The 15,224-nt window shown below is 34.4% G+C and overlaps 4 protein-coding genes across 4 annotated transcripts in view; 2 read left to right on the top strand and 2 right to left on the bottom strand.

Moving 5' to 3' along the window:
* The first annotated feature begins 40 nt into the window (after positions 1-40).
* On the top strand, positions 41-2,970 carry LOC144850927 (ADP-ribosylation factor-like protein 2-binding protein). Its single transcript, XM_078708448.1, has 7 exons — positions 41-159; positions 596-647; positions 914-975; positions 1,128-1,234; positions 1,515-1,600; positions 1,743-1,845; positions 1,966-2,970. Exons 1-7 carry the CDS (start codon positions 96-98, stop codon positions 2,044-2,046), a joined length of 555 nt encoding a protein of 184 aa, XP_078564574.1. The 5' UTR covers positions 41-95; the 3' UTR covers positions 2,047-2,970.
* Positions 2,971-3,000: 30 nt separating this feature from the next.
* LOC144850907 (nuclear pore complex protein Nup93-like) lies at positions 3,001-11,491 on the bottom strand. The gene is made up of 16 exons (XM_078708418.1): positions 11,222-11,491; positions 10,531-10,731; positions 10,260-10,377; positions 10,073-10,135; positions 9,730-9,933; positions 9,103-9,195; positions 7,967-8,239; positions 7,708-7,805; positions 7,180-7,239; positions 6,988-7,065; positions 6,086-6,456; positions 5,154-5,280; positions 4,540-4,893; positions 4,118-4,235; positions 3,602-3,823; positions 3,001-3,215 (listed from the first exon to the last, which is right to left on the bottom strand). Exons 2-16 carry the CDS (start codon positions 10,704-10,706, stop codon positions 3,096-3,098), a joined length of 2,475 nt encoding a protein of 824 aa, XP_078564544.1. The 5' UTR covers positions 10,707-10,731; positions 11,222-11,491; the 3' UTR covers positions 3,001-3,095.
* LOC144850910 (ran-binding protein 9-like) overlaps positions 7,628-15,224 on the bottom strand; it is a 113,247-nt gene continuing 105,650 nt past the window's right edge. Inside the window, exon 12 of the transcript XR_013614132.1 lies at positions 7,628-7,664. The gene's annotated coding sequence lies outside the window, so the exon portion shown is untranslated. The remainder of the gene's footprint in view (positions 7,665-15,224) is intronic.
* Positions 11,776-15,203, top strand: LOC144851118 (uncharacterized). Its single transcript, XM_078708657.1, has 5 exons — positions 11,776-11,933; positions 12,313-13,009; positions 13,325-13,460; positions 13,566-13,698; positions 14,948-15,203. Exons 2-5 carry the CDS (start codon positions 12,324-12,326, stop codon positions 15,031-15,033), a joined length of 1,041 nt encoding a protein of 346 aa, XP_078564783.1. The 5' UTR covers positions 11,776-11,933; positions 12,313-12,323; the 3' UTR covers positions 15,034-15,203.

The raw sequence follows: 15,224 nt of genomic DNA, 5'->3' as shown, positions 1-15,224 counted from the left end.
CAATATTGGGATGGTTATTTATAATTTTCTGGCAATTTTTCGGTTTGAACAACAAAACTTATTTGACGTCTGGACATAAGCGACTAACCTTAGCGATGGCATACAATAATCATCTCGAGCAGAAACCGCAGTTAGAAAACTGTTTTCCTGGACCATCAGGTAATATTTAGAGTGTTTTATTGTACATTATATAATAATGATTCTATATATTTAAGATAAATGTAGAATGTGTGCTAATTAATAAGCAAAAAGATGTTAATTAGGCCAGTTAGGCTAGGCCCACGTTCACTTCACTGTATTTTAAATCCTTGCAAGTAACAGCGGAGCAGAGTCTCTTCGGGCGGCCGAGAGATCTCGCCAACAATGGCCTACATTTGCATATGTAGGCCTATCTAGAAAGTCGAGTAAATCTAAAATTATTAGCCTATAATGTTATTTTGGTTGGAATTATTTGATCATTTGAAGCAGTTTTGACGCGTGTATATTCTATCTATTAAAATATAAAATATTCATTCTTTTATTTTTTAATTCTTTTTTATCATTTCATATCGTTTTGGACATTATGAATTATTTGATTAAATAAATTGATTTATAGGAGAAGATGCAGAATATATGGACTTCCAAGAAGAAGACCTTGCCAAGTCTGTGTAAGTACTAAAAAATGTGTGATAAAGGTTTTATTATTAGAGAAAACAAAAAAAAAGTAGATATTTAAAAAAAGCAGTGGCTGCATCTACACCTAGTCGTAGATTCAAGCTAGATTCTATATCTATGCCTATTGACCCAATCGGGCCAAGGGCAAGGCCCTCTTTCTCGGGCCTCCGGCCCTCGTAACCTAAAAAAAAACATCCCTCTAGGAAAATGATGAGAAAAGATGATGGTCAATAAAGAAACAATTTGTTTTTATTAACAGATCCAGCATTGCAGACACAAAGTTTGATATCACCATTGGACATATAGAGGATATCATAATGGGTAAGTATGACGCATGACTCACTATACAACCCTACTGTAGTTAGATGTGCATCATACATGCATGTATGTATACCATGACGTACCACTGTGTAAAGTGACTTAACTGGCCGACGGCAACAAAATAGATGTTGTATACTTTTTTTATGTTTTAGATGATACATTTCAATTACTTCAACGAGATTTTATGGAAAAACATTACAAAGAATTTGAAGACACTGAAGAAAACAAGCTAATCTACACAGAAATATTTAATAATTATGTAAGTTTAAATTAGATTTTCTTGTAAATAATAACCAGATTCTTGAAAAGAATAAAAAAAACACTATCACCTTTTAAAATGTTCTAAAATAAATTTTGATTTATTGGCAATGAACTGTAAATGTAATGTAGTATTTTCTATTGATACAGATGTCTGAATTAAGGAGCAATCTTGTCAATAGACAAAGGGATATAGAGACATGGTTTGTTGACTGTACTGATAGCCACTTTCCTTGACAATTTCAATTTACCATAAAACCAGTAATTGTTTGTTTTACTAGGTCACCTTGCTGAACAAACATATTGAAAATGAATTAACCTCAAGAATACCAGACTTTTCCATGGAAGACTTTGCACTACAATTACAGTAAGTTTCTACTATAACAAAAAGAGAAACACCAAATGTTTTTTACACAGTGTGTAGCAAATAATAAAGAATAAATAAAAGAATGACAGTACTATGTAATATTTGTATCAATATTGCTTAAATATATTTCTTTGTTTTATAGAAAGAGATCGAAGAAAAAACAGTTGGAAGGCGAGATATTTGAGATGCTTCTAACGTTCAGTGATTTTGTATCATTTAAAGAAATGTTTTTAGATTACAAAGCAGTAAGTTGGTTTTGTTGTGTTTTAAAAATGTATTTATTTTGAAATAAAATAATGGAGACGGAGTCTCACTCAAACATAAAGCATACATCAAATATTATCCATGCCTTGTCTTGATTACAGGAAAAAGAAGGGACTGGAATAGATCTGACATCAGGAATAATGGTCACACCATGCAAGTTTCCAGAGCCAACATCAAATTGAACTTTTAACTTTAATATTTAAGTATATTGTTTATGCTACAAAAACAGTTTTATCAATACATTATCAGCAATCAAGATCAGGGTATGTACAGTGTATTACATCCGATTCTGGTACCTTATTTTGTTGCATGAATAAACCTGCAGATAAAACGCACCATGTACAAGAGGGGGTTTTTGGGGGGTCCCACCTAAATACCAAGCCCTACTAAACAAAGTGTAAATTATATAGGATATATTTAGAGTACTGTACTATCAATAAAATCCTACCTTTGGAGTGATTGTAATATAAAAAATTATCAGCCAAAATGTCTATTGCATTTTTGAAAAACAAAGAAATAAACAGTTCTAAAAGCATGATTTTAATGATGATAATTCACACTTTCTACTCTAAATATAAATATATCCGATTTCCTATATATATACTGGTAGAGCTTGGTGTTTCTATGAGAACCTGTACTACAGGTGGGTGACTGATAATGTAGCCACTTCAGAATTAATTTATGTTGTTGCAATACATTCTGCTGACTGTATATGTAGTAACTTTTCCAATTCCAAATTTAAAGTTGTTTAATTATGTAAATAAATGTGTAGTGTTAGATTATTCCTGAATTTTTACCTTGAAGTTGTTGAAATAAATAATTGTTTTGTCATTAAATGTATTTTATTATAGATTGTGTGATAGCCAGAAATACACCACACCAGGTTTTATTATTTAGATTTTATTGAAAAAGCTTCTTTAGAGCAAATTCCAATCGCATTATGTACATTAACAGTAATTTGTTTTTACAAAAATGAATATGCAAGTTCATGCATAATGGCTGGGTACCATATAAAAACAATTATATGCAATTGTGTATTAAACCATGTCCGTTTTTATCTAAAGAAAAGGTTTTAAGGTATTGTAAATAGTATAAATTATGTATTTTACACCTTTATTTCATGACCACCTTGTCCTTGTACAGTTTCTTTACATGCCTCAATGATTTTCAAGCTAATTTACAATGACATCATCACATTATGTGCACCAGTACACATAAATTGCATGCATCATCAGTTCATGAGTACTTCTAGCTGGACTAATCTTGCATTGATATCACCTGGCATTCTATATGGCAACATTCCAGCAAATGTAATCAGAGACTTAGCCTGGCGACGTAAATACTCCAAGTACTGTGAAAATACAAAAAATATATATAAGTTGGTTTTAGCATATGCAGCAAATTTTAAACACAAAAAAATGTTTTTTTGTTGTTTATTTATACTGGGCTACCTCTTCTTTTAAAGACTGGTCTCCTAGAGGGCCCAGTTCATCAGTGGCTGTGATATTTATACTAGTAAGATGTACCAGGTTCTTTAAAGTGCACATGAGCTACATGTGTACACTGGACCTACAGTTTATAGTCCTTATCCGAGGAGATTCGTTCTACCACCAGAACCTTGGAGCAAGTGAGCCAATGTTATGGCTATGTAATTACGCGGTCTTAACCACCCGGCCACTCACTCGGTTTTAGCATATGAAGCAAATTTTAAACAATGAATGTTTAATTAATACTTACAGAATCTTTTCCCACGTCCATTCCTCTCTGTGGCGTCATAGAGCGAGGACTATATGATGGCTTATTTCGGTTCGTCTTGTACTTTGTGTACAGTATATTCATGGTAGCTATGAGTACATCTGGCATGCTTCGTCTTATTTCATCTTTATATTGTTTGAAGCCTGCAACTCTGTCATCTACGCTTTCTGGCGTCAAAGCTACAAGTTTTAATTTCTCGATTGTCTATAAATTAAGATTAAAATTTAAGAAACACTGGTAAATAAAGCAATATATAAATATTTAAAAAATAAAGTTATTTATGTAATTTCTCTGTCCTCAGCCCATTAGATAGTCAACTTGACCTTCCAATGGGAGCCATTGTTGTCATTCACATGACCGTTTGGTCATACTACGTGCGCAAGGATGGTTATCATCATTGGACAAGAGAAACAATTGTCTGTTATGGCTAACCTCTAACTTTAACTAGTTTTAGCTGCAAAATAGGAATATAGGGAGTACAACAGAATTCCTACTTACAGTCAATGCCCTGTCTATATCTTTTGCATAGTAGATATCAAAGAAGGTAAATAGATCAAGGAGGAGGTAGAATGTGTCGGTTGTGGTTCTAGTGCCAGACAAACACTGCTTCGTGTACCTGTAAATTAAAAGATATACATAATGCTTCCCATACCATCACTATTCATCATAGTACTACCAGTAGGGCCGCCTACACATAATACTGTAGTTCCCCATGTACACAATTGTTCCCCAGTAGTCCTACACTTAATAGGATTCCAGTGCCCAGTACTCATAGCGCCCAGCCCTAAGCTCTGTCTACACTATCAAACTGTTGGTGACAAAAAATGAGCCCATATATGGACATGATGTCATATCAATACTATATTTGGGCATATCACTACCATATTTTTCAGTTATAAATATAAAAACCAACGCCTCACCTTTGTGCAATACTTATGGCCAGATTGTGCAGTCTGTCCCTGTTAGAATGCATTGTAGGTGGGCTAGCCACTAATGGACTTAATAATTTATTCATTAACTCTAAAACCTTCTCAGAGTTTTCTGCCAAGTCATACAGCTTAACAGCATCCTCAAATAATCCTTTGTTTTCAGTATCTTTGGCTACCGTTTCGATGATTCTTTGTGTGTTATCCTGGAATTTGTCGATCGCTCCAGGCTGGCGCGATCCATCTTCTTTAACTTGCCCAAGAAGCATTTCAAACTCCCTCGTTTCGGTCACTAATTCACTGATGCATTTGGCAAATAGATTTTCTCCTTTTGAATCTGTCAGTTTTCTGTAAAAATTTATGCAAAATTAATACTAATATTTGGAAGAAAATGTAGGCCATTCCATTATCATATTACTCTTTTAAGAGCCAGCTAAAGTCTTTCCTTTTTAAACAAGTTTTTCATTAATTAATTATTTTCACTTCTCATCTATTTTAATTTATGTACAAAGCATTGAGAGCTTACTATTATAGAATGAACTATTATTCTTATTATATGGTAGTGAAAGATAATGAGATAGATTAGTACTGAAAATTATGCAACTTACCTAAGAAGGTAAAAATACTGTAATGCTTCTCTTGGATCAGTGGTTTGAAACTTAGCAGCATACAAGCTAACTAGCCTGGCATAATTTAACCGTCTTAATGGTTCATCATCAGTCGACACTTTTGTTACTGGATAGAAAAATCAACATAAACATCTTCACCACTGATTTGTAAGTTTTTTATACTGTATTTACTATTTACTACATCATTGTCCTCAGCCCATTTGTTCAGTCAACTAGACTATCCAATGGGAGCCATGTTTGTCAATCACATGACCTTTCGGTCATACTACGTGCGCAAGGATGGTTATCATCATTGGACAGATATTTTGGTAATAAATAAATGTTATACTGTACTTACACATTTGAGCAGCAATACTAGTAGGAACATTGAATAAACCAATTTCATATAGCACAATATCAGTGTGAACAGGACATTAATGTTATACTGTACTTACACATTTGAGCCGCAATACTTGTAGGAACATTAAGTAAACCCATTTCATATAGCACAATAGCAGTGTGAACAGGACATTAATGTTATACTGTACTTACACATTTGAGCCGCAATACTTGTAGGAACATTAAGTAAACCCATTTCATATAGCAGTGTGAACAGGACATTAATGTTATACTGTACTTACACATTTGAGCCGCAATACTTGTAGGAACATTAAGTAAACCCATTTCATATAGCACAATAGCAGTGTGAACAGGACATTAATGTTATACTGTACTTACACATTTGAGCCGCAATACTTGTAGGAACATTGAGTAAACCCATTTCATATAGCACAATAGCAGTGTGAAAAGGACATTAATGTTATACTGTACTTACACATTTGAGCAGCAATGCTTGTAGGAACATTGAGTAAACCCATTTCATACAGCACAATAGCAGTGTGAACAGGACATTAATGTTATACTGTACTTACACATTTGAGCAGCAATGCTTGTAGGAACATTAAGTAAACCCATTTCATACAGCACAATAGCGATGTGAACAGCATGTGAACTCAACGTCTCCATCCTCCACAAGAACTCAATCGCAGGTTCAAACTGAGCAGACATAAACAGCACTTTGAAATACAACATCGGATTCTGTTGTGCATTGAAATGAACTTCCCCATAATCTTGATATAATTGCCGCTGAAGGTCAGCAAGGGATGTCTGATCAGGGGTCGCACCAAGGTCACGATCTAGACACACCTGACTGAGTTTAAGCCAAAGGTAGTCGTCTGTTTTATCGGCAACTTCAGAGTGACTATCAGAGGGATCGCAGTTACCAAGGATACAGAAAACAATTCTAAACCAACCAATAAAAAAAAGACAAAACCACAATTACAGTTGTTCAAAGTACTATTTAAAAATGAACACCATCCAAAGGGATCAGTTTTGAGAAAGTAAAATTATTAGGCGTGTTCTCGGGCCAAAATGGTCTCACATGACCTTTCTTGGGTAGACGTGTACTCAAGCATGCAAAGAGTAGGTACTCTTTTTCTTGAGAAAGGATGACATCATCATCATTGAACAAGGTCTAATACCAATATTGAGATAAGCCGCCAACTATTAGAAATTGTAGAAAAAGTTTTGGCTATGATGGAAGAGAATGTGCAAGTTCATTAATCTCCATTATTATACAGATATTGACTGCTTAGAGGTTAAATACAAGATTTGACATCCCCGAGGGAATGATATTTTGTTTGAGGAAATATATATTTCACGAAGCACTATATACGATTTACGATCCTCGCAGCGGTAGTCATGTGATGCAGTTTCAACCAATCATGACAGATTTACATAGGCTATGTAATATAAATGTATACTACATACATACCTTTTATACGGGTCAGGACTGTGGCGTACAGCTCTTCTATATTGTAACTTAATTTTCGTTTCACTGGCTGGTGACAACCTAACAAAAGATATTGTTGTATAGTTTTTAGTGTGAATAAATGGCACTGTGGTTTTGTTTTTTACATACTTGTCCTATAATTCACAGGGTCTTTGGTTTAGTACAAAATCTTACCTATTTTGATCACTGTGCATATACTCCTGAAGGAAGTCTCTTATTTCTCCAACATCTTGCCTAATGAAAAACCACAACAAAAGGTCTTATTATCAAAATGCATTTGAACCTTTCATAAGCTCTCTCTACACTATCAAATGTGACAAAAAATGTGATGTGCCCATATATAGACATGATGATGTCATATCACTACCATATTTGGGCACAGCACACTTGTTTTGTCAAACTAGTTTTATAGTGTAGACAGAGCTCTAGGCTAGAATAGTACGATATCCTGGCTTCAACATTCTGGGCAAATTATAATGTTGGCAGTTGCTGGGATTACCATATACACGATAGTACAGTATGAATTGTCTCTCTTAATGTGTATTTTTTTATTATTATTATTATATAAAGCTCTGTCTAACACTATCAAACCTTATGTGACAAAAAATGTGATGTCATATCCCTACCATATTTGGGCACATCACATTTTTTTTTAGAGTCTAGACAAGGCTTAAGACAAACATTTAAATACAATGCACTTACGATGCATTATTAAAAGCTTGCAAAGCACCCTCTAAGTCACCGCATCTCATACAGTAGTACACCATCGGCCATAGAGGTAACCCATGAACTTCGGCATCCTACATTGAAATTTTAAAATACAAATGATTATTTTCTATTATCCTTTCTATGTCCATAAGTGGGCTCTTCCGTACTGTTGGAACATTTTTATAACAAAAAATCTATTTCTATCACATGTCAGCACCATCAAAGTGAATATTCAAATTGAAGATGAACATACCTCTAGGCCTGGCATTCCCTGTGGTACTTTGATGCGCAAAAATGCCTGCACAAGGGGGTAAATACCAGGTATACCTCCTAGCCTAGCTTGGTGCTGAGATTCAGATATGTAACCCAACAAATATTGACAGTAATTCTTCTCCAGGTATCTTAGGGCTTGGTTTACAAACGCAGTTTGAACATCTGGTGAGGTACGATTCTCGGGTACAGTTGAGGTCGACACCAATGGTACAGAGGTCATATGTCGTACCATATCCCAAATATCCAGGATGTACTGTGGATTAAAAATTTTTAGTGGTAAACTTTATTCTCAATCATGATCAGTAACTTAACAAAACACATTCTCTTTACACAGGCTGTGTATGTTGATTCCTGTTAAAGACCCCTTCCCTGCAATTTTGGACGTTTTTTGGAAAATAATACATATATATCACTTTAAAAACATTAAACCATGTCATTCCTTGTCTTAAATGTACGTTTTATGGTAAACTATGATAAAAAGTGAGAAACAATGCACTACCTAAGTAGCTCGCGGCGATCGACCTCTCGTGGACGGTCTTAGGCCTAGCCTAGCTAGGCTTAGTTTTGTAGGCCTAGCTGGTAAACATCGGTAACGTACGAACATCGTACGCTAGCTATATACCTAGCCTGACGTTGTATAGTTGCTGCATTAATTGTCTTTCTATTTTTGCCAGACTCCGTTGATACAAGTTGGGGAAAACCCGGTATTTTCACTGAAAAGTTAGGAGTCTTCCATTTGTTTTGGCCTCACGATCGATCGAAAAGTGGGCGAATTACAGGTGAAAAACAAAAATATCAATCCGCGCGCAATGCATTTTGGGATTTATAGCGGGCCGCTATAATTATTAGAATCGACTTATTTTTCACATTTTTAACCGTTTAAAGACGAAAAAAATTATCGCAATAGGACCATATAGTATTATTTTTACATTAAATATAGTTTGTGATGTTAAATTAGATCTAAAAAACGTAGGGAAGGGGGCTTTAAGCTCTATGTCTGCTTGCTCGTCTAGTTACAAATGGGTTAAAATCCACATAAGGCAAGAATTTCCAATAATTATTTTATTATTCAAAGAATTATTATTTTATAACCTTTTCAAATAATAATTAACATACTTTATCATCGAGTTGTTGGGCGACGCTGGTACAAAGTTCAAGAAGATCAGGTGGTAAACCACGTTGCACCACACGTTCATTAAACAAATACATCTAAAAAAATATAATAATGAAAACACAAACATTAATTGGAATCATTGTCTTATATAAACAATGAATAATCAACAAAGATTACCTTCCAAAAAAGATTTTTTTTGGTATGTGGTATTATAGCGCCCTCTATTTTTGTGGAATATTTACCTCTGGAGGTATATGTAGTCGATCATGTGTGAAATCTTTATGTAGGAGAATTTTACAGTAGGCAGAGGTATGCACTCTTGGAGTGGCTTTCTATTTCGAATTGTTTCTACTTTTTGCGTAGTGCAACCAATCCGAGCTCGGGAAATGCGCTATGATGTGTTTATGAGCACTCATGCGATTCAAAAAGCTCAGCAGAACATGAAAATCGCTTTTCGGGTGGAAAGGGTAGCGCGATTTCTTTCTCTGCGAAATTAACAAATTCGTCTAGTGGAAAATTTGCTTTAAACTGGCCCAAAGCATCTGCTTTGCTGGAAAGTCTGGTTTTACGATATGGATTGTTAAATACTAATAGTAAGAAAGACCCTTTGTAAAGATTTGTCCACAAACCTGTCTACTATAGGCCATCTGCACATGATCCATACCACTACGACTTGACATCACAATCGAGTCGCCCACTGCTGAATCGCGTTCAGGTGCATAGTCCAAAAGAGCTTGTCCAGATCCAATCAGAGCATTCAGAAGTCTTTGCTTTTCAGATTCCCATTCGCTTTGCATACTGTCCCAAAAATGCTTTTCGGCTTGACGGAATGTCTAAAAGTAAACATACCAAGACTCTTACTCGATAGATTTTTGTGTTTTCTGTAAGATGCTACGCACATTCGTGATTAAAAATAAATTAGATGACATTCAAGAGGAACAGAGAAAATTAAATAGTAATGGGTCAACTTACATTCCTTTTTGTTTCTTCAATAACTGCTAAAAGAGCATTTTCTCTTTCATTTCTTAAAAAACTCTGAAAATATAATAAAAAATCTGGATAAATCTTATTACCTATCTACAGTCCAGGTGCTAATTTCATTAGAACACTGGACCCAAAGAAAGATGAGATATAGCATATATACAATAATTCAATCTACCTGAATATCTGTGTCAGCAATAGGCTCAAGTGGTTCTAGGGTTCTAGTGGCGCTAAGGGTCTCAAGACGCTGAGAGACCTTCGGTACATCAAGACCTTTGGTTCCAAGTAGTATAGACCTGTAAGAGAGTGAAAATGTTAATGTATATAGTAATGCTATTTTGGTCTTATTACAATTCAAAGTTAAAAATTGAAAACTTTTTTTCTCTTAAGAATAAGATGTTAAAATTAAAAATAATTATGAATATTATGGCCATTTTAAATAAACTTACGCTTTGACATTAGCAGTGTCTGGTTGTCCAGTTTGGGCAGTTTTTGACCATAACCTTTGACCTGCTTCAACTATTTGATGTATGTTACGTTCTACCCTAGGTAGATCACTTCCACTGTCAACGTCTGCCGTCAGTTGTTCTGCCTGTTGTAACAGGTCGTCAAATCCCTCCATCATGCCACCTACCAGGTTATATGATTATCTTAAAATTGGCAAGAAAATATAAAAACATTATTATTCTGTCAAATTATCAAAATATATGATTATCAATATTATGTATAAATTGAAATAATATAATTAAAATGAAAAGACAGTCTCACTTTTTTGTATGTAAATCAATTTTAATTTTAAGAAACACAGTTAAATCTGATGATGTATACACAAAATGCAATCAAATTCACATAAATTAAAAATAGTCAAAAATTGTAAAAGCCTAGGCCTTTACTATGTACACGACTTAATAAACTGAAACCAACCACAGGGCGTTGAGCACTTTTACACCGCGAAGAATTAAACCGGCAACACAGCAGCAATGCCTGATCCGAGTGGCTTAAAGAATTTTACTTTCGTGTAGGCCTAGGCAAACTAGATTATTTAGTTCATCGTGAATGCTTAAAACAACATTAAATTAGGTTATTATACAACAAACAACGGAACAAAGGTATAACAATTAGACCTCATGTCTATCTTACCTAGCTTCGGATAAAAAAATGGTACGTGCTTAGCTTCAAAATGTATTCAATTACCGCGACAGATTTGTCACGCCACAGCCGGACCGTCAGGTGGATTCTTTCATGTATTACTACATCTACCACACATGGCATTTAAAATGGACGATTCCAAGCTTGGAGAGGTAAGAAAATCATCCTAAAATGGATCATGGAGGAATGAATGGATGCTCATCGATTTGTTATTAGTTTTCGTTTTAGTTAGTTATCTAGTGGCTATTAGGTTATTAACGTCTGACTTCCACAAATTAAATGAATACATTTCAAAATGGTTTACTTTATACTTGCGATAATATGTAAATTTAAGACTATTCTATTTTACAACAGGTGTAGGCAAAGATAGTGTACACTAGGGTATAGTTAGGTATTTACAGGTGGATCAGGTGTTTTACTTCGCAAAAGTAGAAGTCAATTTGAAATTTCAAATATGCTTAAAATATATTAATACATTGATATTATTATTAATAATTGTATCATTATTATTGGTTATTTTCTAAGAGTTTAAACATGACAGTATTTTAATCCTGTGATTGTAATAGGTCACTGTCTGATTGATGCCTTGCATTGTAGGAATCCTGCATTGTGTGCGCCCTCTCTTTTTGAAGTGCACAACAGCAGTACCACCATTTTACTTCCGGTCTTCGGTGGTTGGCACAAACAAAAACAAACAGAGAAGGTAGGTTTATAAACAAAATTATTGAAAACACATGACATCGTGTAAATTATTGACTTAGAAATAATAACATTAATTACAGAGTTCCTGTAAGTCAAGTGTAGAAAGCGTTACTTTAATTAGAACAACGTCACGGACCATACAAAATAAGACCATATTTTTTAATTTATGACAACAGCTGCTGCATATATTAAGTAGTAGGCCTACATTTTATAACATTAATTAATATTTTATTAAATTATGTAAAAACTCTGATTTGACAGTGATACTGTCCAAATGAACTGGCCTCCTCACTTAACTCCATGTCTACATTTCAAATCATGCATTAAACGTTTCACAAGTTTATGAAAACCTAATTGTCAATACCTTTTTCATTTCACAGATATTTTAATTATGGGGAACTTAAAAGAAGAACTAAAGGCACAATTTAAAGAGATTTGTGCTGAGGCAGAAGATGCTGGCATTTCTGGAAACGAGCTTGCTTGTTTCCAGATTGTCCAACGGATCAACCGGGTTAAAAAACCAGCAAAGAAGTCAAAACTAAGACCAGCTCTTTCGACAATACTTATTTCAAGTTTCGCAGTATTGATCGCTCTTGCTACATTCGAAGTTGCTGTTGTTTTTACAACACCAACAGGTTACCCAGTAGTTGAAGAATACCACAAGAAGATGACAGAATGGATATTTGACAATATCGTAGATGTTGAAATGGAAGAAGAACTCTGTATTGTTAATTTCCCGGAGATCGTACAGGATATGTTCCGACCAGCAGTAGATTGCAACATGTGCCAGAATGTAACACAAATCGACCGCGTTTCCAACCTAACCATTGAAGAATTCACAAAAATATATGCGTACACTTCACGACCGGTCGTCATATCAGATGGGATGGCAGGCTGGACAGCTGGAGATCATTTCTGTTTTGATTTTTTTAAGAGCGTTTATTCTGAAGACAGTCCAGCTCTTGAAAACTATGAAACAGATTGTCAGTTTTTTCCATACAAGACTGAGTTTGCTTGCTTGGGAGAAGCATTGAACATGACTAAAGAAAGAGCGAAGGAACCTTGGTATATTGGATGGTGAGTTTTAAAGGGAACTGAGCCTGGATCAGTGGCAGATCCAGGATTTTGAAATAGGGGCTGCCCAGGGCCTAAAAATAGTTGAGCTTAATCTTTTGCATTACAATTTGCGAAATTTAGTGGGCCCAGGCCGACTTTCCCCACTCCCCACCTCTTGAATTATCTTCTTTCGCCCACTTCTATGTAAGAAGAATTTATATTTCAGTATAATTATATATATTTTAAAGAACCTTAGCAAGTTGTTTGTACAATTTGCCAGTCTTTTTTTTGTTTACCTAAATAGTTTTTAATATGAGTTTTATGTTTTTACACTAGGAGCAACTGTGACTCATATGCAACAAACATATTGAGAAAACATTACAAACGGCCATACTTCTTGCCACAGGATTCAGAGTCAAGTAAAACTGATTGGATATTTATGGGTACTCCTAACTATGGTGCTCACTTACATGTAAGTAAAAACCAACCAAAGGCCAAGCGGTAACATTAAGCAGAAAAGTGTGTGTTTTTCTCACGTAAAATCTGTATCTAATATTGTTTTTATTTCTTTGAACAGATCGATTCAGTTGAAAATCCTTCGTGGCAGGCTCAGGTTAAAGGTCACAAACTGTGGACGCTTGAGCCTGCCCCAGAGTGTTATTTTCAGTGCCCCAGCCAGTTGCAAATTACAGTGCATCCTGGAGAAATAAGTAAGTGAATGGTTGATTTTCAGATAAATTATGATAAAAATGAATGCACTACCTAAGTAGCTCAAATTTCCTCTCTTTAGCTAGGCTTAATTTTGTAGGCCTAGCTGTTAATAATAATAATAATAACTTGTACTTGATATAGCGCATTATGCTGAAAGCCTCAATGCGCTTTACAAAGACAGAAAAATTTAGAAAAATTACAAATTAAAAAGGTGGGTTTTGAGGAGAGATTTGAAGACACTGGTGGAAGTAGCCTGACGGATTTCAATAGGCAACGCATTCCATAGAGAAACGGATGCCGAAGAAAATAAATGATTTCCATAAAACTAATTAAACAGCAGTAACGCACAAACATTGTAGGCTAGCTATAGGCCTAGTCTGACATTGCTAGCATGCGTTCTTTCTGTTTTTGCCAGAATCTGTTACAAATTGGAGAAAACCCTGTATTTTTGCTGAACCGTTACGATTCTTCCATTTAAAAGTGGGTGAATAACAGAAGAAAAACGAAAATATCAATCTGCGCTCAATGTATGTTGGGATTTATAGAGGGCCACAATTATTGACCTATTTTCCACATTTTTAAACGTTTAAAGACAAAATAAGTTATCGCAATAGGACCATAGTATTTATTTTTACATTAAATGTAGTTTGTGACGTTAAATTCGATCTAAAAAACGTAGGGAATGGGACAATCAATTTTGCTTCCCCCTCATATGAAAAGTTGAAAAAAAATAAAGAAAGAAAGAAATAGATAATAATTCGGGAAAAAAAAGTTATTTGAACTTTAACCTATATGCTTGATCGAAAACAGATATGAAGCCATTAAATCTTTGACCTGATGCCTTTGTATTGTTAATGACTGCATTAATAGTTCCTGTGTTTTAGTAGGTTTTTGATTGTGTAATACCAAACAGTACCTTTAGCATTCCATTACTTCAGGTTTTCACTTAAGTACTTCTTAACAATCTTAAAGTGTTCTCATGATAATGCAACTGGTTTAGTTTTCTCCATGGCAGCATTTTCGAGAAATCATAGCTTGTTTAATTTTTAATTAATAAATAATAATATTTATTTGGCATGTCATCAAGTAGAACCTTGCCAGGAGCAAGCAATTGGTATAGGCCTGAACAGTTAACTGCTCTTTCTCCAACGTTAACACAACAATAATTTATAAACAAAGTTAACAAATTAGTTACACTGGCATAACACCAATTGTGTTGATTAAATTTGTATTTGTAATTTTTTTCAGTCGTTTTGGATACCAACTACTGGTTTCACAAGACACTAATTGTACAGGATGAGCTGAGTATTACGATTGGTTCAGAGTATGATTAAATTCAATTATTCTCCAATCAAAATACCTGTTTTAACACTAAAACTGTAACAACATTTAAAATGTTTTTAATACTGTACAACAATTATGTATTTTACTGTACCAGAAAAGAACATAAAATCATGTTGTATTAAATTATAATAAAGTGTAAAAGCTATTATTAAAGATACAACATAAAAATAAAACAATTTTG

This window comes from Antedon bifida, chromosome 8, assembly GCF_963402885.1.
Source record: "Antedon bifida chromosome 8, ecAntBifi1.1, whole genome shotgun sequence".
NCBI classification, from domain to species: domain Eukaryota; kingdom Metazoa; phylum Echinodermata; class Crinoidea; order Comatulida; family Antedonidae; genus Antedon; species Antedon bifida.
This window is presented reverse-complemented; position numbering and strand designations above follow the sequence as displayed.

Coding starts and splice junctions, on each gene's coding strand:
- LOC144850927 (XM_078708448.1), top strand. CDS start 96: ATGGCATACAATAATCATCTCGAGCAGAAACCGCAGTTAGAAAACTGT. Junction 976..1,127: donor TATAGAGGATATCATAATGG/GTAAGTATGACG, acceptor TTTATGTTTTAG/ATGATACATTTCAATTACTT. Junction 1,846..1,965: donor TGTTTTTAGATTACAAAGCA/GTAAGTTGGTTT, acceptor TCTTGATTACAG/GAAAAAGAAGGGACTGGAAT.
- LOC144850907 (XM_078708418.1), bottom strand. CDS start 10,706: ATGATGGAGGGATTTGACGACCTGTTACAACAGGCAGAACAACTGACG. Junction 10,378..10,530: donor GACACTGCTAATGTCAAAGC/GTAAGTTTATTT, acceptor ACTCTCTTACAG/GTCTATACTACTTGGAACCA. Junction 3,824..4,117: donor ATATAGACAGGGCATTGACT/GTAAGTAGGAAT, acceptor CTTAATTTATAG/ACAATCGAGAAATTAAAACT.
- LOC144851118 (XM_078708657.1), top strand. CDS start 12,324: ATGGGGAACTTAAAAGAAGAACTAAAGGCACAATTTAAAGAGATTTGT. Junction 13,461..13,565: donor ACTATGGTGCTCACTTACAT/GTAAGTAAAAAC, acceptor TTCTTTGAACAG/ATCGATTCAGTTGAAAATCC. Junction 13,699..14,947: donor AGTGCATCCTGGAGAAATAA/GTAAGTGAATGG, acceptor AATTTTTTTCAG/TCGTTTTGGATACCAACTAC.